General features: G+C 35.7%; 1 protein-coding gene and 1 pseudogene across 7 annotated transcripts in view; one reads left to right on the plus strand and one right to left on the minus strand.

The window, feature by feature from the left end:
- LOC148954523 (2-oxoglutarate and iron-dependent oxygenase domain-containing protein 2-like) overlaps positions 1-25,719 on the plus strand; it is a 119,674-nt gene that overhangs the window by 88,404 nt on the left and 5,551 nt on the right. For 2 of the 6 annotated variants that reach the window (XM_089086571.1, XM_089086572.1), the window contains one exon: positions 3,391-4,754. The exons of 1 other annotated variant lie outside the window; for it this stretch is intronic. In XM_089086571.1, the coding sequence (XP_088942697.1) occupies positions 3,391-3,517 (127 nt within the window). In that variant the 3' untranslated portion in view covers positions 3,518-4,754. Of the gene's footprint in view, positions 1-3,390; positions 4,758-25,719 lie in introns of those variants that run through there. 3 more of the 6 variants (XM_089086574.1, XM_089086573.1, XM_089086569.1) reach the window with 2 other exon arrangements.
- LOC148954524 (DNA-directed RNA polymerase II subunit RPB11 pseudogene) lies at positions 7,796-22,984 on the minus strand (annotated as a pseudogene). The gene is made up of 3 exons (XR_016141590.1): positions 22,971-22,984; positions 16,416-16,593; positions 7,796-7,953 (listed from the first exon to the last, which is right to left on the minus strand). The product of XR_016141590.1 is annotated as a DNA-directed RNA polymerase II subunit RPB11 pseudogene (transcript).

Here is a 25,719-nt window from a genome sequence, read left to right on the forward strand (position 1 = left end):
ACTTGGCAAATAATCCGTAATGTTATAGGTCAGTGGTCTAATATTCTACCAACAGAAGTGACTGTTAATGAGGTTATAATTGCAGATGGTACTGGGATATGTAATGAGTTTTTAAATCATTTTTGTTCAGTAGGCCTACAAATAGCCGAGATGATTTCCTCGTCTCCAGATGACCCACCCTTTGGATCTACTCTACCATCTCCTGCATATGTATCGCTAAATCTAAAGATGATTACATTAGATGAGTTAAGGGATATTATCTATAGTATGAAAAATAGTTCGTCCGGTAGTGACCTAGTTAGCCTAAAAATTCTAAAATACATTTTCCCTTGTATATCTGGTGTTCTGACATCATTGATTAATGATTGCTTCCGTCAAGGAAGGTTTCCAGATTGTTTAAAAAAAGCAAGTGACACCGGTTTATAAAGGTGGTGATAGAAATGATTTGGGTAATTATCGCCCAATATCAGTCTTGCCAGTTATCTCTCGTCCTATTGAAAAGTGTTTTAGTAATCGGTTGACCTATTTTTTAGAGAAGTTTAAATTGTTGAATAATAATCAGTTCGGTTTCAGAAAAGACAGGAAGAAAGACGACGCATTGATATTTTTTACTAGTATAATTAACATAGCTTTAGATGAAGGATTTAAGAGTGGTGCAGTGTTTCTAGACGTACAGAAGGCTTTTGATACAGTTGACCATGGACTACTCCTGGAAAAATGCGAGGTCTATGGGATCCGAGGTAAAACTCTCGACTTTATACGAAGTTTCCTTAGTAACCGGTACCAGTTTGTAGAGATGACTTGTATACAATCAGGCCCCCGCCCAGTGACTAGTGGTGTCCCGCAGGGGTCAGTTCTTGGTCCGATTCTTTTTTTATTGTATATTAATTATATGCCTGATTGTATCCCAGGTTGTTGTTTTAATGTTATTGATATGGTCTAAAATCCCAGGAATGAGACGGTGTCATTATTTGCTGATGACACAGTTGCTGTTAGTACCGCGAAGACAGAAGAATTACTTCAGATATCGATGAAAGATGCTATTGAAAGGTTATATTCCTGGTTGAGGGTAAATAGATTAAAGATTAATCTGGGTAAGACTAATTTTGTTATTTTTTCCCGTTCGCCAGATTTTTATCCATGGTTTCAGGATATTGCAACACAGTATGGAGCTTTAAAGTGGGTGTGTTCTTATAATTACATGGGGGTTTATATTAATGATGTTTTATCATTAAAGCGCCATGTACATTATGTTTGTAAAACCGTGTCTCGTAACCTGGGTATAATGAGAAAACTTAAGCATTTTTTTCATCCTTTTGTTATGCGCCTTCTTTATTATTCCCTTATCAATCCATATATATTGTATTGTAGTAGCGTTTGGCTTGGAACATTTCCTTCTATTGCTCGGCCAATACGAGTTCTACAAAACAACGCTGTTCGGCTGTTAGATGGCCTACAACCCCGGGATTCGGTACGAAACGTGTATGAGCGTGTAAAGATACTGCCAGCTTTTGGATTAAGGGAGTTGTATACACTTCTATTCATTTTTAGGATTCAGAGGGGTATAAACCTCCCGTGTTTTGATAGCTTGGCTAACCTGAGATCTTCTGTCCATGATTATGATACTAGGTCATCTGCAGAGATTAATATTCCACTGGTAGTTTCGGCCCGATCGATGTTTTCTTTGCTTCACAGGGGGATCAGAAGTTGGAAACATCTTTATCAAAATATAAAAAATATAGGTGATATTTCTTCGTTTAAGATAGTAATTAAAGGGATGCTTTTTAGTAAGTATTAATTTTAGGTTTTTTTTTTTTTTTTTTTTTTTTTTTTTTTTTAATAATGATATTGTTAAATTTTTATGGCTCCTGGGGGTGATGATTATGAATATGATTGCAAATTTAATGAAAATGTTAAGGTTTAAGGTTTGTGGTGCTGTTTGAGGACTGTGATATAGATAGGTTATTTATTTATTTATTTTTTTTTTGTTATGTTAGTGTATTTTTTCCACCCCCTTTGACAAGTTTTTACTTCTTGGGGTGGCCACTAAACTTATGTTAAATTGATTGTTTGTTTAAAATAAATCTCTCTCTCTCTCAATGGTCGCAAAAACTCGTTTTCCTCGTAGAACTCGTAAAAACTGAAAACAATTAACTTTTTTTAATTAAATTATTGGCTTAAATTAATTTTTTGGTTGTTCAATGTTTGCCCCCCCCCCCCCTCAAAAGTATTGAATTTTAGAGACACGGCTAAAAATTCTGGAACGGCTCTAAATGATCAATTCACACGGTAAAATTACCGTTTTTGCGGGATTCTACTTTTGTTTCTGGAAATACGGAGGTATTCCAACATTTACCATGCTCATAGTTACACAAGAAATAGAATATAAAATGAATGAACTATTAATAAACCCATTTTGGGCTTTAGAAAAAGATTAATTTTCAAAAAAGTTTGATCCCACCCAAATAATGATCATTTTTACTGTTTCCTTTAATTGATCATAGCTAAGAAAAATTCTTACGAGAAGATTTCCAAATTTAGATTTGGTAGTCTTCAATCTAAATTGGGAATTGCATTTAATTACAAGTGACACTTGCGTGCTTCAAAACCCACCAAATACAAACTATTGTCAGAATAGTAGTAAACTCCTTACCGTCATTGCTGGTTTTTGCAAGCTTTAAGAAATGCTTAATGCTGGGCCGGCGTCGCTTCATTTTGTTTCTTTCCTCTCACGCGGCCTTTCTGTTTCAATGCTTAGCTTACACTGGAATTATAGCACCGTTTGAATGAACTATCGCCTCTTAGGCTGATTCCTTATCGCAATTCCTTCATCGCAGAGAAGCTAGTGCTTATATCTCCGAGGGTTAAATAGTGAGAAAAATTTCTTGACATCTTGTTTGATTACATGAGGCGATTGCACATTTGATGATAAAATAATGATATAAGCTTGCCGTAGGAATGGATAGCCATTTAACAAGAAATGAATAAAGGAACGGGTGTTGCAAATAACTTAAAAGCGTGAATATTTCGGAACTCACTATATTGGCACTTAAAAAAAAGAAGAAACGAAATTTCGGGGGGGGGGCCTCCGCCCCCCTGAATACGCTACTGACCTGCTGTATAAATTTCTCTACACTGTTTCGGACACTAAAAACCCGAACACATCACTTAAAGACAGGTTTATATGCGGTTATCTTTCTTTAGCCCTAAGTAAATGCTGTATAATCCCTCAAGGAAAACTTTAATTCTGCCAAAAATCCGATTCGTTTCTATGGCCGTATGCTCTGGGTTTAGTCTGTATTTGGTTTTAGTTTATTGCTTTATGTTCAGTGTATGTAGCGATCTTACTTTGACTAGTGGCAAACAATTCTGAAGTAACAATTATTATAGGTACAATATGATAATTTGGGCTCGTTCATCATCAGTTCGGAACCACAATTGTCCAATGTGCATGGAGAAACCGGACTTGGAACCTGTTGATGTCGGCTGGGGAGAGGGCTTCACTATGTCTACCTAATTATTCTGTGTAACAGTTTTTTTGTTTGTTTTTAAGTTCTTGCAGTCGGCACCTGAGTAAATATTTTATGATAATTTTGTTTATGCGTAAAAGGTTTATTTACAAAGCCGCTTCGAATGGCAGTATGCCAGAAATCTTAGCACTTTTGTGCAAATGGCTCACCAAAAGGCACATCGCCTTTTTCTTTTATCCGAAAAATTTTTATGTGTTGTTGTGTCCTATTCATTGCTAATCATTTTCTTCTTTCTAATTTTCTGTATGAAGATATCTCTGTTATTCCTCTTTTCTTTTGAAAATTGTTATTAAGACTTATTTTTAAGCCATCATATTCGTAATCAATAGAAACAGTGATGTGACTCCATAAAAAAAACACCAGGCAAAATGAACAAAGAAATTTCAGGGCTGTTTTTACTATGTCATCTGATAGGAAAGGTGTTTGTAGTTGCTTTGCTTTTATATTTAAAGAATATTCTTAAGTAGCTTTGAGTATAGATTTAGGTAAATCAGCTACTATAACGACTATTATATTATTCTATGACTACAATTTTGTAATTTGGGCGTATTTACCCTTCCTATTTTGGCATATTATTATCAACGTACGGAGTTAAAAGTCAAATGTTAAAACTTAAAAAATATCTAAAAATAGCTTAGGATGGTTGCCTGATATGGCCGATACACGAAAGATAGAATAGTGAATCTAAAGTTCTCTATTGACAAACTAATAAAAATTAGGAATGGAATTACAACTAAAAGGGATTGAATTACTAAAACGCATTAATTAAATTAATACTAAAGCTGGACTGATTAGTCCGTTATTAAATTGAATTATTTAAGACCAAGTTAGTTATTTAACCAACCTAAGAATTAACCTAAATTAAGCATGACAAACTGAGTAACATCTTGATAAATTTTATTTGAGTTAAAAAATCTTCTGGTGCTCCAAAACGTCTGACCTACATGGGCCTATGGTTGCGGATGATGCCGACTATAGAGGTTTGAATTCCTTGCACTTGATAAGCTTTTTAGCCAGAATTAAAGATCTATCTCTCGGTAATTTATAACGTTTACATGATCGATGCTGAGGACAAACGCTTGGTTTCTATTTATTAAAGCAGTTTTTTCACTTTTTTGTTCTCACTTGCTTTTTTTGCTTTTTCTACAGAGACAATTACGGAACAATGCTGATTCTTGGAGAAACATGATTTAAAATAAAGGAAAACAAATTAAAACTCAAAATCGATACTTTAGACGTGTAAGATAGCTTTTCACCTTCGGTCAGGACAGAAAAACTGTACAAGTAAAGATGTTTTGCAAATAAAATGGACTTTATGTATATATAGCTAACATGACTGTGAAATTATGGGTAATAGCGTTTCAAGAAGGTAAAGTTCAACTAATTTCTTGCACATAACAGAGAGAAAAAGAACAGCCCAAGAGAAAATGTTTTATTCTTAGAAAAATAACCTAACTTTCTTCTCCAAAAACTAAAAATAACATAACTGCATCAATTTCTTAAAGAAAAAAACAACATACAGGGTCCAAAAAGGAAATCATAAATTTTTCATATTATTTCATCACCATTATTATTATCATTATTTATTGAAAAGCTGTCTTATTACAAAAAGGAAATGACAGAGCACTATAAAAAAAAAGAAGCAAAAGATCACTGTGCAACTATTACAATGTAACTAGTGTATAAGGAGTTGGTTCCAAGCATGTATTAACAACAAAAATGACGGAGCACAACAGAAGGGCACTATACTTTCTAGGATTAAAGACAATTAGAAAACACAGAAATAATGAAGAACGCAGGCACTTGTAACAAAAATTAAGAAAATGAGCTATGACAATATATATAGATGTGGCTAGTGTAAAAGCGTGGTTTGAAATATTTTGGTTGTGTTTTTCTATGAACTTAACAACAGCTATAGTAGGATCTGCTATATGAAGTCTATTGATGAACTTTGAATTGCGTGTCTAAATTGGATATCTCCGTAAATATTTTGTGAAACGGAAGAAGGTTGAACGGATTTTCAATTTATCAACGTGTGTAAGAACCTTCCAGAAGGGTGCAACATAGAGGATATGGGGGAGAGCAACAGTGTTGTATAGGGTTGACAGATAACAGCGATTAAAACGAAGCTTAGCAGAGACTATGGAAGCGTACGAAGCTGATATGCGGTGAAGTTTTCTTTTAGAAGATAACGAATGTGAGAAATTGTATTTCGAATGGGAATGCCAAGATAAACGATTTAGTCGGACGGGCGGATCTTTGAATCTCCAAGTACAATTTCATCAGGAAGTGGGCCTTTCCAATTAAAAAGGACTACGTCAGTTTTTTCAGCGTTGAATTCAAGGCCAGATTTTAAATACTCGGTTTGAAGTTTTTGAAATGTTTCAGGAATTTTGTCTAGAGTTCGGCTAAGGTTAAAAATGTCATCAGCATAAGTGACTAAGGAGATATTATGACCAGAAAGAACGCAGGGCATCTGACACTGATCTTGAGCCTCGAGGACGTAGTTATTGAAATAACAAGGTGACGCAATGGCACCTTGCCTTGCCACTTTCTTAACTAGCACAGTTCTATCCTGTGGATTTGCCATTTCATCTTTTTCAAGGGGGATTTTAAGTCGGACTCATAGCATGATATACATATCCCTTTGAGATCTGATGATAGCCGGACTCACTCCTCTTTTAGCAGCCATTAGGAGCATAAGAGGTTGGATCAGGGAGTCAAAGGCACGGCGAACATCGTGACTAGCCAAGGCGAGTGAACTACATGATAGAGAAGCACCATGCACTGCATTAGCAACAACCGCAAGGGCATCCGCACAACCAATACCATGTTGAAAGCCAAATTGATGGGGAGGCGTGTAACATTTTTCTTCTAGCTCTTTTATGAACAGTAGCTCATAAAGCTTGCATAGGGTGGTTGATACAGTTATGGGTCTGAAAGATGTGCATTGACTGGAGGTTTTTCCTTTTTTCGGAATAGGAGAAAGATATCTCACACAAAATGTTGACGGAACCAATCCCTGAGTAAAAATCATTTGCAGTAATAAAGTGAGATGTTCTAAAAGCGCAGGAGCACCACATTTGATATGTAGAGCGTGAATTCCATCTATGCCTCGTGACTGCTTTGGTTTAAGGCGCATAATAGCATTAGCAACAGACATTACAGATACTATGTAATCAGATTCAGGGAAAGCATACAAAAATTGGTCAAGCTCCAACATATTTGTGTTTAAGTTGGGGATCTGGGGGAGAAAATTCAGCCTCATAAAAAGAATACCTATCAGATAAAGGAATATCGGCAGCGGAAAGGAAAGTTTTGGGGATCACATTATCACTTAGGCTATATTTACATGACAAAAGAAAGAAAAAGAACGCTGTTCCTCTGGAACAGCGTCCTCTGGAACGCTGTGGATCCAGTGCACCCTCCGTCTCTTCTGAGAACTTACAACCAATATAGGCTAGGGTCCTGTTTGGATTTAAGAACCTCCCACTCCCGGGAAAGTTTTCTGAAAACGCTTCCTCCTTTTGAACATTTTGGCAGCCCATACATATGTGAGAAAATGTATATCCGTTTACACGTACGTATGCTTAGACTTTTAATTACATTTTTAGAATCATTAAACACAAAAAAGGGCATGTACCCAGGAATTTTTGTGGAAGAGGGGGGGGGGTCAATAATAAAACAGATAATTTTAGGTAGTCTTAACAAGAAGTGCCCACAAATAAAAAAAATGGACTGGGGGGTAGACCCCCCCCTCCCTATACGTGCTTATATGTCACATAGTTTACATCGCTTTGTATAAAATAACTAAAACAAAATTTGATTTGATTGTGTTTCTTATTTTTAATGTTTTGATTTGATTAGTTTTTTTTTTTTTTATTCATTGATGAATTTTTCATTCTATATGGGATAAGGACCTTAATAAACATCCTATTTTGTCAAATGCCGGTCATGCATCATGCAAAATCCGTCAAGATCATATTCTCATAGAAAATGAGTTATATGCTGTACTTATTCTTATGAAATGAGATGTGCTGTACGTAAAATTACGGTCGATTGTATGAGTCAGATTTCTTTTGCTAAATCAATAGTTGCAACAAGAATTTGAAACTTCAATATCACAATTACTCACCTTCTAAAAACACAAATAGTCTATTCAAAATAGCCTTTTTCATAGAAGTGGTACAAAAAAGAAACATGATCAGAAGGCCTCACAAGGTAATGCAGATTGAGTATCCTGAAGGGTCATATTTGGAAAGATGTTACTACACTAAACTTTTATTTCACAAATTATAAAATTTTAAATGTTGGCTTGTCCAACAACCTAACTTTTCAAATGAATTTCTTTCTGATCTCGTGTTCTTAGAAAGCTAAACGCAGTGACTTAGTCAAGACCTTCTTTTCTTTCTCGAACATTTTCCTAAAAAAAAAGAAGACATGAAAACTGAATATAAGGTAGTTAAGGGACAAAAAATCTCAAATGTGGAACGTTTCACACTTAACGCAAGAGATAAAAAGGCTGAGAAAGAAAGGAGGATATAAAAAAAAATGCTATAAATATTTTTGTCAAAAAGCAAAGACGAGGCTCTGATAAAAACAATCTTTGATTTTAATTTTGAAAGATTTTGTTCCGCCATCACTGGCCAAGTTAACATTCGGGGTATGCAAGGAATAATATCAGATAAGCTATTGCCGTGTATTTAAAAGTAACTGAACAGCTGTCGCGCCAAGAAGAATTCTCTTTTAATTAATCACATACCACATACACTTGATATGCACTTATACTTCAAATATAATACCCGATTACGGTCACAATTCTTGCTGTGTTTATAAAATTTCAGGATAATATTGTAGAATTTCCGAAATAAATTAAATCGAAAATTTAAAGTATCCAATAGAACAATATCAAAACTTTCTAGCGTGTATTTTTGGTAAAGGAAATGTTTTTGGAGCATTTTTGGTAAAGGAAATGTTACAATGTTTTGCAATTTTGGTTTCTTCATAATTTTGCGACTACATAGTCTGTGCGAATAGAGATGTTTCGTCCATATTCTCCATAGTGGTTGTGCTTGTGCTTTGACAAATATGAAAATAGAATGAGAAAACATTGCGACAACTATCAGGTAGTTTCTTATACTAAAATTTATAAAATAATGAATATTGGGAGGAAGGGAAGGGGCGACGAAGACAGAGGCATGCACGAAGGGCGAAGGAACTTGAGAAATCAGAGAAGACGCTTAAAACAAAAGCACCTTAATGAAACTAAAATGTGAAAAAAAGGAAAAAAAGAAAATTATGATGAAAGCCACATCAGACTTCTAAAAATATCATCAAAAGAACAAGTTAAATAGACAGTTGCAGAACGGAATCCTAAAGTGAAATAAAATGTATTATAGACGAAATTAAAGCGGCGGATGTGACTTCCAGGGAGAATTTTCCACGGGTAAATTTTCTACAGTAGGGGAGGGGGTCAAATGTTTCTAAATTTAAAAATACGATCGTTATTAATACACGGGAGAATTCCCCGCGTGGCAAAATTCCGGGGGGGGGGGCAGACTTTTGCGGGAGAATTTTCCAGGACTTTTCTTGAATTCCCTTTCTTTTGAGATTGCAGCAACGCGCGGCGGGTAAGCTAGTTATTCAACGAAAGAGACATCTTAGGAGGAGGCTCAAACGGTTGATATGGCTGCTCAAAATAAATTACAGCAATGTTTTTGCTGTTCATAATCACATCATTCTTGGTCTACTGTTAGCTTTCCTTATTAAAAAAAAAAAATAAATCTGGCCACAGGAAGAAGCAGGTTACTAATGCCAGGGTAAGTAACGAGGCCATTAGTATATAATAACCAAATGGGAGGATTAAGGAGGGAGTCCTGTTGGACTAATTCCTTTAATCAGGAATGTTCAGAAGGGATTGTATCAATAATCAAATTCGGAAACGACCACTAGGAAAATAACTGAGCCAGTCGAGGGAAATATCACACACCATAAAAGACAACTTATTAGGCAGGACAGGAAGACAATGTCAAATGCTTTGGAAGAGAACGAGAAGAGGCCAAGGGCAATGTCTATCGGTTTGCACTAGAGCCCTCTAGAGGGGCAAAGAAAGTGCTAGCTGCTAACCCTTACAGATTAAATTGAGATCAGATTCAGCCGCCTAGGAATTAGGCTAATGAAAAGAGTTTGATACTTTTAACATTCCATCTCCAAAAAAAAGTCAGACCATAGAGGCACAGCTATGATCCTAACTTTTACTTCCCACCAAGGTTGTTTTGGATTCAATGTCTCATTCTGGTAGAAGTATCCATATCAAGAATGCGGGGAGATGTTGAGAAATAGAAATTTCAGAATTTTGATCTGGCTCCTTTTGTCAGATCGAAATTTCTATTTTAATTCAGACAGCCAAAAGTTCAAAATAATGTCCCTCTGGGGTTGGCATGATTTGCCCAGGGACAAGGACCAAAATTATGCAAATAGCTCATAAAAAATTGATGCTACACAAATACATATTGATAGGTAGATATGTTACAGTTTTTTGAAGTCGGTGACAAGCAAGAATTTTGTCTTTATATTTGCAGGGCCCAAAGGGGGACACCTATGCCCATATTTTCTGCAAATCCTCAAGTTCGCAAATATAGGAGTGTTGTACTTCTTTTCACTCGGGGTTATTCGGGGATTATTTAGATTTTGTTCAAAATTATTAAATTTTAATTTTTAAGAATCTTAACTTTCTAAAATCTAAAGCCATCAAGGACGTATATCATTGATAGTGTAAAATTTTCACCAAAAAAGGGTATTTAAGCTTTTTGAGATTGCTGATTACAAATTTGAGGAAAATGTTGTAATATATCCGTCCGGTCAAAACAAGTTTATCATATATTTCACAAATGGTAGAAATTTCAAACCTTGTTAGAATTAGAATTATGCAAGGATTTTCAAGCAGTATGATTCGAGGCAAAAAAAGCGGGGTCTTTGCCCCTTTGTCACACCCCCTAGTTGTTGCACATGTACGTATGTTTACCTCTTCCAAATCCTGAGCAATCAGAAGTTATTTGGAGAATTACTCCAAATGATTAAAGTGTTAATCATTAAAAATCGTTAAAATCGTATTAAAATGTATCAAGTACATATTTCACCGAAGCTGCTACCTAAGAAATTGTGAACTGGATGATTAGATATCTGAGACTAGTATTGTAATATAGACGCTCAAAATCAAAACACGCCAAGTACATATTCATGTAGTTAAAATGTCTCGTGCAACAATTTTCAATCAGTTTGATAGAAGCTTTCAAAGTGTGGCAATTGGGACGCCAAAGTTTACTTATTTTGCATATTTAGGCATTTTGTACCTTTTTTTACCATTCTGGGACCATTTTTGACTAAATACTTCATTCTTAAAAATCATTAAGATCACAATATAACGGTTCTAAACGAACATGTGTCGTACATGTTTCAGCAACAATATTCGATTTAAACCAATGTTAGCATTTGAATGTCTAAACTTGTCGATTGAAAGCCTGAGAAATAAATAAACATAGAAAAGTTTTTCGATGAAAAGTAAACAGTAAATTCAAATTTAAAACGAGCAAGTACTTGCTTACATAAGATGTCAAACATAAAACGAACATAAACTGCTGAGAATGAGAGAATGAAGAAATGTAACATAAAAAAAAGAAATTACAATGAAAAATGAATTAAAAGTCACACTAAAACTAGCCAAAATTACTATAAATAATCACAGTGCTCCCACCTTCCAGGTCTCGCAAAAGGTTAAAGCTGCATTTAGACGCCCTCTAAAACACACCAAAGTTTCTGTATAAATTTCTTGACACAATAGATTTGTGACAATTAGGTTAGAATTAATGTTTTAAAAATACTCTTCTTTTCGTGACTGGTTTCTTCCTTTTAAATGCATCCATTTCAAGTCTATAAAAAAAATCAATTGGCTAAACGAAACTCTCAATTTAAACAAGCTATTAAGTTTTCAATCAACCGCAAATGACAAACTATCTTATTGGGGAGTTTGAGGGTGGCACTAACACGTTCATTTGTGGCAATTTACGTTCGTTTCAAATATGACTTCATTATCAAGTTCAATTCCTTTTATTTTAAGTTTCTTTTATTCATATTAAATTCTGCTTTTTTCACGCTTGGCAGCTTATATTAGCTGATCTCAGCTCGATTCAAGTGTTAAATATATTCTTTAGCCTAGTTTTCATGAAACAGATTCTTAAATTTACTTACGAGCAAAGACGCGAAGAAAAAAATCCCCCATAACACCCAATGGCCGGCACACAACAAAAAAAGAAAATAAACATCAAAGACATTGAAAACAAAAAAAAAATTTACAGAAAAAAAAATGCTTTACACAAAAAAAATTTTCTATACTTAGCATTTTATTGTTGAAATCACATTTATTAAGACTTTTTTACATGCTACAAGTGAGCAAGTTTCATTGTCTTGAAATATTTCCCTATCGTTTTACCTGTTGTTTGTGCTTATGGTGGAAAGGCAGTGTGGTCTTAGCTGTTTTTATTTAAAATTAAATTCAAAAAACAAGTTTTTTTTAACTGAAAGTAAGGAGCGACATTAAAAATTAAAACGAACAGAAATTATTACGTAGGGGTTGTCCCCTCCTCACCGCCTCGCTCTTTACGCTAAAGTTTGATTCTTCCTCACAACCCTGTTCTTCAAAATAATAAAAAACTTTAGCGTAAAGAGCGAGGTGTTGAGGAGGGGACAGCCCCTTTCATATACGAAATAATTTCTGTTCGTTTTAAGTTTTAATGTCACTCCTTACTTTCAGTTAAAAAAAAAACAACTTGTTTTTTTTTATTTATTTAATTTCAGAACGTTTTTAAATTAACGCAGGTTTTGATTTTGGCTCACCGTACATGAATAGTTAAAACGAAATTTGCATATTAATTTTACTTTTTTTGTGCTAAATGGCTTTCTCGAAAGTTGTTTAATTTTAATTACGAATGTTTTTATTAGTAATAAATATACGTAACTTACGAATTAACTTACGTAACGAACTTATATATTCGTATATTTTTATTACGTATATTAGGGAAGTTCGCCCCCCTCATCAATAGCTCGCTCTTTAAGCTAAAGTTCGAATTTTTTTCCAATTCTTTAAGAATGACCCCTTAATCACAAAGGCCGTTAATTAAAATAAATAGCTCTTATGAAAGTACAAAAAAAATCTTAGCGCAAAGAGCGAGGTATTGACTAGGGGGCGAACTCAATCACATACGTAACACTTTCTGTTCGTTTTAAGTTTTGATGTTTAAAACTTTAAGTTGAAAAGTTTTTAATTTTAAAACTTGTTTTTTTTTTATTTAATTTATGATCGTTTTTTTTTTTTTTTAATTTAATTTCTTATCGTTTTTTTTTAATAATGCTGAAAAATTCGGCACCCCCTTCATAGCAATGTCTAATCCCCCATGGAAAGATCCTCCCATCTAAACCCCCCTCGACCCACCCCCCCCCCTACCAGAAAAAATCCCCCCTGAAAACGTCTGTATACTTCTCAATAACCAATACTATATGTAGACATTGGGCAAAGTTCATAACTTGCAGCCCTTCCCCCGGGGACTGTGGGGGATTAAGTCATCCTCGAAGACATAGTTATTGTATTTTTCGACCATGCTGAACAAAATGAATATCTAAAAATTTTGATCGGGTGACTTAGGGAAAAAATAAGCATGAGAGGGGGCCTAGTTCCCCTCCGTTTTTTTGGTCACTTAAAAAGAGCACTAGAAATTTTAATTTCCGTTCAAATGATCCCTCTCTCGATATTCTAGGACCACGCGGTCAATGCAATCATCCATGGGAAAAAAAAACAAATGAACACGCATCCGTGATCTTTCTTCTGGCAAAAAATAAAAGATTCCAAATATGTACTGACAAGAGCTCGAAACTTTAAAAGTAGTGTTTTCAAATACGTTGAATTTGAAGGTGTGATTTTCATTAAGATTCTATGACTTTTAGGGGATGTTTCCCCCTTTTTTCGAAAATAAGGCAACTTTTCTCAGGCGCGTAAACTTGAAAAAACTTATATATTTGGAATCAGCATAAAAATCGGATTCTTTTGATATATTTATTGGTATAAAAATTCCTTTTTTTTTAGAGTTTCGGTTACTATTGAGCCGGGTCGATACTTACTTATAGTTCGTTACCACGAACTGTTTCATTTCACAAACAATAATGTAGCGTTGAGAGTGAAACACTTTAAAAATACAATAATATAAATTAGAGAATTTATGTACTTCTCGTTATTATTTATCAGTAATTTCGTCTCTATTAAACTAATTTGGTTTATTTTAATATTATCTCTTTTTCTTTCGTATATTCGATGCACCCTTATAAACAGTGTTTGTTAACAAACTGTAAGTAAGGAGCGACTCGGGCCAATAGCAACCAAAGCTCTAAAAAAAGCAATTTTGATATCAACTAATACAAAAAGAATTGGATTATTATGTTGATTCCTAAATATATATAACTATATATGTTTAATGTTACCCATCAAAACCTGAGAGCCTGATAAAATTTACCTGTTTGTCGAAAAAAGTTAGATAACGGCTGTGTGTTAAGTTTTCCTATGTGTTTTGTTTTCACCAGGGGTGGTCGGATAGAACCGATAGTCCTAGAAGATTGGGAGAGGACTCATTTAAGAGTTTCAGTGCCCTTTTCCAGTGAACAGAAAGACTGCCACGAAAAGTGAGTTTTCTACCATTTTGTGGCACCAAACTACGATTTTGCCCCAGAGAGGACCAAGTTGCTATCGATTAGAAGTTCTGAGACAGCCAATCGACTTAAAAGTATCAAAAAACACTGTATTGGGTTTCCCAGACGCAGAGGAAGTAATGTTACATGGTAGCTCATTCGTTCCTGGAAAGTCACGTTGTCTATACAAGACAAACGGTTAATATGGATATTTATCTTATTGCTTGATTTAACTATATCAATCTCTCATACCCCTTCATTTGGACTAAGCCTGAATAATGGTGCTGCGGGGTTACAACTCCCTTCTTACAGCAGGAAAATGTTCCTGACATTTATTTAAAGTTTCATTTTACTAATCTGATTTGCTTCATATTTCATAAAATCATATACGTGTGATGTGGGGCTGCAATAGTGCCCCTCCAATTGCGACTATCTTTTCTGTGTAGTATAAAATATTACATTCACATGCTTACCTGCACAGAGGAGGGCATCATGATCCTTACAAGGAAATTTGTTGGAAGAGGGGGTATCCGGCAATACCTGTGCAGGTATTGCGTCATATGTATGTAACGATGTTTTGTTTTCAGCAATTTTGAATGGTAATCTTTCTCTTTTTCTATTTATATACAATGTTTCAGTGTATTTAAACATATGTATATAATTTATTTAAACATCAGCAAACCCTGTTGTAGAGGTAGTGGTGACTTCAGCCACGTGTAAGATCAAACGTCATGAAGAATTTTCATCCATATGAACAATATTTTATTCAATCTTATTCCACAGAACTACTGTTCATCAAAAACTTGGACTAAATATTCAAATTTTATCTAAAATTCAATACTTTAAACACAATCCAATATTTTAATCCTTAAGCAGAAAAACTGAAAAAGCGGAACATTACCAATCAATTTCAATTATTGATACATACAATGTAACAGCAAGATGCCGGGGTCGGTAGCTCACGTCATATCTTAGTTAGATATGGCCATGATTTGAAAAACGATCAGAAATCTTATAAAAAACAGAAAGTAAGGAGCAACACTTAAACAAACAGAAATTATGCCACATATTAGGAGGACTGTCGCCTTCTTAACCCCTCGCTCTTTGCGGTAAAGTTTTACTTCTTGTCCTAATTCTGTAAGAACGTCTGCTCAAACACACAAGTTGTTGAATTTGAATTAGAAGAATTTTTAAAACACTAAAATTTTATCGGAAACAGCAGTGGATTCAGGAGGTGGCAGCCCCCTCATATACAGAATAATTTCTGCTCATTTAAGTTATAAGGCTGCTCCTTACCTTCAGTTGAAAAAACTGGAATTTTTATTAAATTTATTATAAAACGGTGTACGTGCTGCTTGCTGGCCCTGTATTCACACCTTTAAATTGTACAAAGTCATTTTATAGAAGTATGGTCTCAGTAAAATAAATTCCATCAGTGAGGTATGGGTAGTAGGGAGGATGGGCTGGCTTCCTCCAACCTCTTAAAATCTCAAAATTTTAGCACTTCTTTCATAATTTTACAATTTGCTTTTTAACGAATCTGTCAAGGAAATTCTCAAGTACATGTTTATTAAAAAGAATATATAATATATTTATTCACTAAAATTGCTTTAGGTTAACAAAATAACGCCGAAAAGGAAGACATTGGATAATCCAAGGAGCTGCAAACGCAACAACAACAAAAATCTAATATGGCAAGTATTATCCCATGACCAACACAAGGTCATGAACAGAAAATCTCAAACAATAAAATCAGTGCTTAAAATACCAAATAAAACGCTGCAAGCATCTGAACATACTGGAGCCACGCTATCTTTTTCGTTCCAAAGTAAAATTCTTTTGCAGCAAAAGCCTAGTAGTATTCTTCAAATTTAGTTTCATATGATATTTAGATGGCAAGTTGTCCTGGTAGGGAGGAAGAATGTAACGATGTCAGTCAAAAGCCCTAAAAATTCAACATTAAATACCATCAAGTACAGATTCCAAATACCCCATAAGGCCTACACTATGCCATTGTTTAACAGGAAAATTACCTTAGGCGAATTTTTTTGTAAAATACTTCTAAATCTTTTAAAATCTCAAGACTTTTTCCTGCCCTTTAAAAAACTACAAATGTGTTATATGTCATCGTTTGGATAATGCAACAGCACTTACCTTAAACCTTTCTTCAATTAAAGATAGCTCAGCTATGAGGTCAGTAATACTATTCATCAAAGCATCTTGCGGTTTATAATCATTTGAGTTCGTTTGAATTCTAAGCAGAACCTTATTCTCAAGTGGATGCGGAATTTTAAAGCCGGCAAATATAACATTAGGATCTTTTAAGAGTTGCCTGAAAGTAAAAGACAAACAAGCTTTAATTTTAAAAGGCCAGTATAACTCATTTTAAAAAATCATGAAACAGCATTCGAAACGCAGCTCGATAGAAAAAATGAGTCCTCATAATTGTCTTGCATCGGTAACCGAAAAAAAAATCCTCAAATCATCCTCAAAGACATAATTTCCAGACGTTTCAACTACGTTGAACAAACTGACCGTATCAAAATGTTGATCAGAAGTGTTTGGGGAAATGAGGGGGTGTGATTCTCCCTCCGATTACTTTCGACTATTAAAAAGGGCAATATCCCTCTCAATTTCCAATTGAAAGAGCCCTTTTTGAAGTTTTTACGACGACACTTTCTATATAAACATTATACGCCCCCAGGGCATAACTTACAACCTTGGCCCTGAGGGCTATGAGGGGGTTGTCATACTCAAAAACATAATTTCAAAACCTCAAAATTTTGATTGTATGTGTTGGGGGAAATGGTGGGAGTGAGAGGGGGGCTAGTTGCCCTGCAATTACTTTCGACTATCAAAAAGGGCTCTAGCCCTTTCAATTTCCAATCAAATGAGCCCTTTTTGAAATTTCTACGACAACCCTTTCTATAAAAACCTTATATGCCCCTAGGGCATAACTTACAACCCTTGCCCTGAGGACTGTGTGTGTGTGGGAGGGGAGGGTTGTCATCCTTAAAGACCTAATTGCCAAAAGTTTCAACTACGTTGAAGAAAATGGCTATCTAAAAATTTTGATTGGATATGTTTGGGGAAATGGTGGGCGTGAGAGGGGGTTAGTTGCCCTCCAATCACTTTTGACTATTAAAAAGGGCACTAGCCCTTGGAATTTCCAATCGAATGCGCCCTTTTTCAAGTTTCTACCACAAAGTTTTCAATAAAAACCTTTTATGCCCCCAGGGCATAAATTATAACCCTTGCCCTGAGGGCTCTGCTTAACATCCTCAAAGACCTAATTTACAGTACTTTCAACTACGTTGAACAAAATTGCTATCTCAAAGCTTTCATTGGATGTATTTGGATAAATGGTGGGCGCAAGAGGGGGTTTAGTTGCCCTCCAATCCCTTTTGACTATTAAAAAGGGCACTAGTCATTTCAATTTCCAATCAGATGAGCACTTTTTGAAGTGTTTATACGACAAAGCTTTCTATTAGAAACTTTTATGCCCCCGGGGCATAACATAAACCCCGTGCCCTAAGGGCTGTGGGGGGGGGGATTGTCAGCCTCGAATACCTAATTTCAGACCTTTCAACAACGTTGAACAAAACGGCTATCTCAAAATGTCGATTAGATGTGTTAGGGGAAAAGGTGGGCGTGAAAGGGGAGTTAGTTGCCCTCCTATCACTTATGACTATTAAAAAGGGCACTAGTCCTTTCAATTTCCAATTGAATGAGCCCTTTTTGAAGTTTCTACGACAAAGCTTTCTGTAAGAACCTTATATGCCCCCAGGGCATAACTTAAAACATTTGCCCTGAGGGATATGGGGAAGTGTCCTCCTCAAAAACATAAATTTCTATCTGAAAATCAACTACGTTGAACAAAATGGCTATCTCAAAATTATGATTGAATGTGTTTGGGGAAATGGTGGGCGTGGGAGAGGTGTTAGTTGCCTTCCAATCACTTTCGACTATACAACAAGGCATTAGCCATTCCGATTTCCATTCGAATGAGCCCATATCGAAGCTTTTAGGACAACTGCTTCGATACGAAGTGCCCTGGTCTGGAAAAAAATAAATAACACATTGTGTCAACATCGTTCTTTACTTAGTTAGCGCTATTGCACTGCCTATGATAGAGAGGAAAAGGGACTTAGCACAAGAATTATCTAAGTGATTGATCATATAAAAACAAAATGAATGTAAAGAAAGTGGAGAAAGCATTAAAATATAAACTAAGGAGGTGTGAAGTGGAGGACATGGATAAAATTGCCGAGGATCTGGAAGATGCAGCTAGACGGCATAAAAGTAAAATATTCTACTGGCATGTTAATAGATCGAGAGGGAGTAGTCAATCCAGACTTGTTCCAGTTAAAGATGGGAACGGGGCCACAACTAGTGATAAGGACAGAATTAAAGAGAGAAGGGTAGAGCTTTTTGAGAATGTGCTAAACCGAGAGAGGGTTACAGGAAAAGATATAGAGGAAAAGAAAAAGTTTGTGATACCTTGGCTGTAAAGGAAAATTTGTTTTGTGAGGAAGAATTAGCAACAGTACTATAGGGACTAGAAAATATTAAGGATCCAGGTGCTGATAGTATGGTAAATGAGTTTCTTCAATATGGTGGCTCTGAGGCTAGAAATAAGTTACTGAAGATTATGAATATGATTAATGAAAAAGGAGAAGTACCTAGTGATTTTAGGGAAACCTTAATTAATTCACCGTATAAGAAAGGTGATAAGAGTGAGTGCGTTAATTATTGAGGCATAAGTCTGGTCTGTGTAGGTAACAAATTACATAGTAATATGATACTTTTTAGACTGAGATATGCTGTAGACAAAGTTTTAAGAGAAGAACAGTGCAGTTTTAGAAAAGGTAGAGGGTGCGTCGACAAAATTTTCACTCTTAGATTAATATTGAGAAGTGCCTGAGTTGTCAAACACCTTTGGTCCTTGGTCTTATAGACTAGACTATGAGCAAGCGTTCGACTTTGTTGATAGAAGAGCTTTAGCAACAGTCTTGTACTTGTATGGCATACCGGAAAAATGCATTAAAGTGATTAGTGCTATGTACGAGATTAAAACAGTTGCAGTTAAGGTAGGAAATGAGATTAGCAGCTGTTTTCGTATTAAATCAGGAGTTAGGTAGGTTTGGGCTTTATCCCCCTTTATATGGATCATTTTTATATACTTTGTCTTAAGGAGCACACGAACGGCAATGAAAGACCACGGAATCAAATGGGGGAGGGAGAACTCTCCTGGACTAGATTATGCTGATAATATAAGCATCCTTGATTAAAGTGGAGGCAAACTGAATGAACTTTTAAAGGTTTTGTGAGTTCAGGGTGCTAGAATAGGTTTGAAAATTGATTTTATGAAGACTAAATCACTAAGGCTAGAAATAAGTGAAAAATGAAAAGGTAACGTTGCGTAACGAAAAGATTGATCAGGTAGGCAGCTTCAATTACATTGGTAAAATTATTATTAAAGACGGTTGGAGCAGTGAAGATGTTAAAAGGGCAATAGCCAAGGCTCAAGGTGTTTTTCACAATTAAAAAAGTTTGGAAGAATAAGAAGATAAGTCTGCAGACTAAGAATAGAATATTGTAAGCTACATTGATGACAGTGGTCAAATATGGCTCTGAAGCATGGGTGTTCCCAAAAGCGGATGAAGATTAGCTAGATATTTTCCAGAGAAATTGCCTATGGATTGTTCTGGGTACCCGGCTGACTGAACGCATTTAAAACAGCAGGCTGTACGAAAAAGTGCGGTTCAATCCCGCTTTCTAGGGCTATAATAAGAGAAAGGTTGAGATGGCTAGGGCAGGTTCTGCGGATGAAGGATGAAAGCTTGCAGAAGATTGTCCTTTTCGGCCAATCGGCTAGGGCTAAACCTAAAGCAGATCGTCCTCGTTTGGCGTGGGAGGATATCATAAAGCTAGGGCAGGTTCTGCGGATGAAGGATGAAAGCTTGCAGAAGATTGTCCTTTTCGGCCAATCGTCTAGGGCTAAACCTAAAGCAGATCGTCCTCGTTTGGGGTGGGAGGATATCATAAAGAAATATTTAAAAGAAATGGGAACTTCTGGGAAGGGGTAAAGAAGGGGGCTTTGAATAGATTGGGATGAAGGAGGGCGTGCATAGCTGTGTTGGCCTCATGCAGCTTGGTGCTGCAGTGCCAGTTGCAGTGAGTTGTTAGTAGTAATAGTTAGTAGTATTTCCTCAATTAGACAAGCTGAAGCAATACCAGTTCCGTTGGTTCGCATGTGAATTTATACCCGTAAGACCTTTTGGAAGTGAGATCCTCAGCTTAAGAAAGTGAAGTGTCAAGCCAAGCATTGGCCGAAGATGCAGATTACTTGTTTTTCCTTCTATTGGAAGTTTTTTGCATTAATCAGAAAAGTAAACAGGCTTATAAGTGTCATGTTTGTACAGTTTGGTTTTCCGGCACTGAATATCCAACTGATGACAAACTGTGGAAAAGTATACTGAATGCATCGAATTCGAATATTATTTTTCTAGTGATATTATACCAAGATTATCGTTGATTAGCACTTATACGCGTTTTTTCCATTAACTATGCTGTGCTCTGCCGTTTTAATGCTTTATTTAAAAAGTTTCTTCTTAATACTGTGAGCCAAAAACACGTTATGTATGTTAAAAAAAAAAATATTGTGAAGTCTCTTCAAAAGTTACAGTTGACTTCTTGTGACCTTGAAGGTATTTGTGTTGCATACCTTAATTAGAATTTAGCTGACATTTTATCTTCAGGTGCTATTTTAGATGTGGCTTTCTAGGTCTATTGTCCCAGATTCATTGCTATATATATGTGTTATTTCCATATTGAAGAAAAAAAATCAGAATTAATATAGTCCATACAGGCAGATGCCTGAGATTTTTGTTCTAAAGTTCTAGTATTCAAATTTCTATCAAAGATAAAAGTCGGGAATTTTTTACATATTAGGGGAAGTTCTCTCTTTTACTGCAATTCATGCTTCTATTGATAATGTTTTCTGGCTTACGTACTACTTGTCTTTCGGGATTCATCAACGAACCTTATTTAGCTTGTGATGAGGACCTACTTCTCATTAGTCAAACTGAGGTTGGTTTAGCTCAATTTGTCTGATCTTCCGCCGCTGCATTTTCAAGTACTGGAACGTTGATAAATGTAAATATCTAATTTTTAACTGATCTAGTTTGATTTGTTCTTTGGATTATGGTTAAATTTACATATTGCAAATTACATTTTTCTGACGGTTAGGGATTTCTGTTTGTAATTCTCTTAAGTACTTTCATCTTAACACCCCCTGAAAGTTATAGAACCTTACTGAAAATCACACCATCATATTCCGCATATCAGAGAACCCTATTGTAGAGGTTTCAAGCTCCTATCTACAAAAATGTGGAATTTTGCATTTTTTGCCAGAAGAAAGATCACGGGTGCGTGTTTATTTGTTTTTTTTCCCATGGGTGATCATATCGACCCAGCGGTCCTAGAATATCGTAGGAGGGCTCATTGGAATGGAAATTAAAAGTTCTAGTGGCTTTTTAAGTGACCAAAAAAATGGAGGGCAACTAGACCCCCTCCCACGCTCATTTTTTTCCCAAAGTCACCCGATCAAAATTTTGAGATACCCATTTTGTTCAGCATGTTCAAAAATATTATAAGTATGTCTTTTAGGATGACTTAATCCCCCGAAATTCCCTGGGGAGGGCTGAAAGTTATGAACTTTACCCAATGTTAACATATAGTATTGGTTATTGGGAAGAATACAGACGTTTTCTGGGGAGATTTTTCCTTGTAGTGGGGAGGGGGGTCGGGGTTTATGTGGGAGGATCTTTCCATGAAGGAAGTTTTGATGGGGGAAGGGACATTGCTATGAAGGGGACGCCGGACTTCCCAGCATTATTTAAAAAAAGATCAGAGTTTTTCAAGTGCAACAGCTGCAACATCAAAACTTTAAATGAACAGAAAATATTACATATATGATTGGGTTCACCCCCTAGTCAATACCTCGCTCTGTAAGCCAAAGATTTTTTAGTACTTTCATAAGAGCTATTTATTCTAATTAACGGCCTTAGTGATTAAGCGGAGATTTTTAAAGAATTGGAACAAAATTTGAACCTTCGCCTAAAGAGCAAGGTATTGACTAGAGGGCGAACCCTCTAATATGCGTATTAAAAATATATGAACATAGAAGTTCGTTACGCAAGTTAATTCGTAAGTTACGTATATTTATTACTAATAAAAACGTTCGTAAATTAAATTAATCAAGTTTCGAGAAAGCCATTTAACCAAATAAAAGTAAATTAGTATGCAAATTTTGTTTTAATTATTCATGTACGGTGAGCCAAGATCAAAACCTGCATTTATTCAAAAACGTTCAAAAATTAAATTAAAAAAAAACAAATTTTTTAACTGAAAGTAAGGAGCGGCATCAAAACTTAAAACGAACAGAAGTTATTCCGTATATGAAAGGAGCTGTCCCCTCCTCAACGCCTCGCGCGTTACGCGAAATGTTGAATTTCTCGAAAATCTATTTCTTTTTTAAAAAATTTAAAAATATCTATTAAATCGCGAGGCGTTGAGGAGGGGACAGCCCACACAACTCTATTTCTTTTTTAATCAATGAAAAACTTTAGCGTAAAGAGCGAAGCGTAAAACGCGGGAGTATGGCCCCTCACTAGATCCACCAATCGCCTTGCTTGCATAACTTGCCTTAGCTTAATCATTAAGCTTTATTATGACATAGCAAAAGACTTTTGCAAATGTCAAAACAAATGATTTTAGTCATGCACATCTCTAGGAATTTCTTTCTCGGTTATTATCTCCTTTTCTCAGTAAAGAGGCAAAATTTTTAAAACCTAGTATTTGGCTATCTCCTTATTGAGCTTCCCAGTGCTACAGACAATAAAAATCAAACCAATATTAATAAAAATATGCGAAAAAAGGAAGTGACTAAATTTAATTATTTTGCGACTCTGCAATTCATGCCGACCACATAATTTTCCTTTGAGAAAAAATTGATAAAACTTTGGAACTGAAATATCAATACAAACCTCTAAAATTCCTATTCAAATGTCATCACGTTATGGCATTTGATTGCCCTTATAAATTCATTCTTAGTTTTCCTTTCCAATCTCAAACTAGTGTTATCTTTACCTTTTCCATTATTACAGCCAGACCTAGCAGAAGTAGTAGTAGATTTCAGCAAAATATCTTACGTTATTTCCCGAAATTAATGTGAAAATGCGTATCTTCTTCTGTAAACCTAGAGTATAGAATAGCGTATCGAACATATATCTTGTAATGGCCTCTTGAGTTTCCAGTTAAAATAGTCAATTAGCCATATTTTTATGTAATTTTTTCAATAGTTTTTATTATCCCAGCCGCGGGGGTATTTTCCAGGGAGGTTACTTTTCACGGGGTATTTTCCCTGGGCGGGGGGAGTATTTTCTGCGGGGAGGTATTTTCCATGGGAAGGGACTTTCCAGAACGTGTTTTCCGTATTGAAGCGATTTACTTCATTGTAATAAACTGAGAGGACAATGAAGCCAATCATTTTGAAAAAAGGTTGTATACATTTGCGACACCAAAAACTGGGCTTTACATTTTGTTGACCGGTCTTTACCCCCCCCTCGGAAAATACGTTCTTGAAAGTCTCCTTCCATGGAAAGTACCTCCCCGCGGATAATATCCCCCCCAGGAAAATGCCACGTGAAAAACAACCTCCCTGGAAAATATCCCCGCGGCTGGTCGGTCTTTAATCACTTTCGACTAAAAAAAAAGGATTAGAACTCTCAATTTGTGATTTAATGAGCACCCTCCGATTCTCATTTTTCCATTTTCTCAGTTTGGCTTAAACTGGCAATGTAAGTAGACAGGAACAATGGTAAGCCCATTTGTCTGGCAAATATAACAAAATAATAAGGACTATCGTTGTCTTAGTAAACAGCTCTTTGCCACCTTTGCCGGCTTACCCCCTTTCTTTCTGCTTTTGCAACCGTAAATAATACAGGTTTGCACTATTTTACAAAGGTGCTCGAGCTACTATGCAATGAAGCACTTAACCAAAGGAAATGGGAGGAGCTATTATATGGGCCGAAACCCTTGGTGACAGATATTTTTTAGTTTGATCCTACTGCCTAGACATGTGTACTCTTGTGTCGGACAAAGCTGAAGCCCCAATGGAACGAATGGCTAGAATGGAAGCTAGGTAGCTCTTCTCCGTTGCGGCCGTTAGTCGTTACTTATTTATGAAGAAATAAACTAAAATTTTGAAAGAGAACAAATTTTGGAATTTTGGAAGTCAGTCTACACAGTGTCTGTTTTGTTTACACATTAAGGTAATATGTTTAACCTCACAAGGACTAGGTTTCTTATAAAGTCTTTTGGAATCTTTGAAGCACTACAAATACAGGGATAGGTTGGAGGCATCACCATGAAAAGCTTCTTGTTTTATGTTTGGTGGCACTTGTTGTAGGCAGGACTCCACCCTCTGACTATTGGAAAAAATTAGTTTGTAAGCTTATATAGAATGGTACTAGCCAATCTCCTTATAATTAGAAACATTTTAGGGTAAATATCTACCAAATCATATTATTGAGTTAGGACTAAAGTAAATACACCATTAAATGCCTTTTTTTATGCTGATTACAAATATAATAAGCATTTCTATCGGAAATGGAGGTAAAATTCTACTTTAGCTACTTTTGACTATCTTGGAAAGGGGTTAGGTTAAGAAAATGAAACTTTCAGGGATGGTTCTACAGGCTAAAGTATGTCCCGGGAAGATATTTTGAAGTACCCACCTCCACTCCTTCTCCCTCTAGAGGGTCCTGACCTTTGATGACCTTTAAAAATATGTGAGTTATAGAAGTGAAACCATGCAAAATAGATCTTCTGCTTAAATGAAGTACAACAAAATTGTTTTCAGCTTCACAACTTAGCTCAATCCCAATTTATAAGGTTTTAAAGATATGCAAATACATTTCCTAAATTTTTGAAATAAACTATTTATATGTCTTAAAATTCTGCTCAATTAACTGAAATTGCATTTTCAGAGCTAAAGCCAGAGAAAAAGTAACTGATAACTGAAAATTAAGGTAAAATGTTGTTTTGTAAAAATTTCAATGGGTATAGACCTGTCATGTAGGCAAATTTCATGACCCTCTAGAGGGAGAAGGAGTGGAGGTAGGTACTACAAAATATCTTCCCAGGACATTGGCTACTTTAGCCTGTAGACCCATACCTGAAAGTTTCATTTTCCTAACCAAACCTCTTTCCAAGATAGCCTAAAGTAGCTAAAGTATAATTTTACCCAAATATAGCCTAATAAGCATTTCTATCAGAAATGAATTTCAGCCCCCCCCCCCCCTGTATAGGCCAATTCAGGGTTAGGTTAGGTGTAGCCTATATAGGGGGAGAGGAGGGCTGAAATTCATTTCCGATAGAAATGCTTCTTATA

The sequence above is a fragment of the Artemia sp. Qi Xiang Cuo genome, chromosome 3 (assembly GCF_049724085.1).
Source record: "Artemia sp. Qi Xiang Cuo chromosome 3, ASM4972408v1, whole genome shotgun sequence".
Lineage (NCBI taxonomy): Eukaryota > Metazoa > Arthropoda > Branchiopoda > Anostraca > Artemiidae > Artemia > Artemia sp. Qi Xiang Cuo.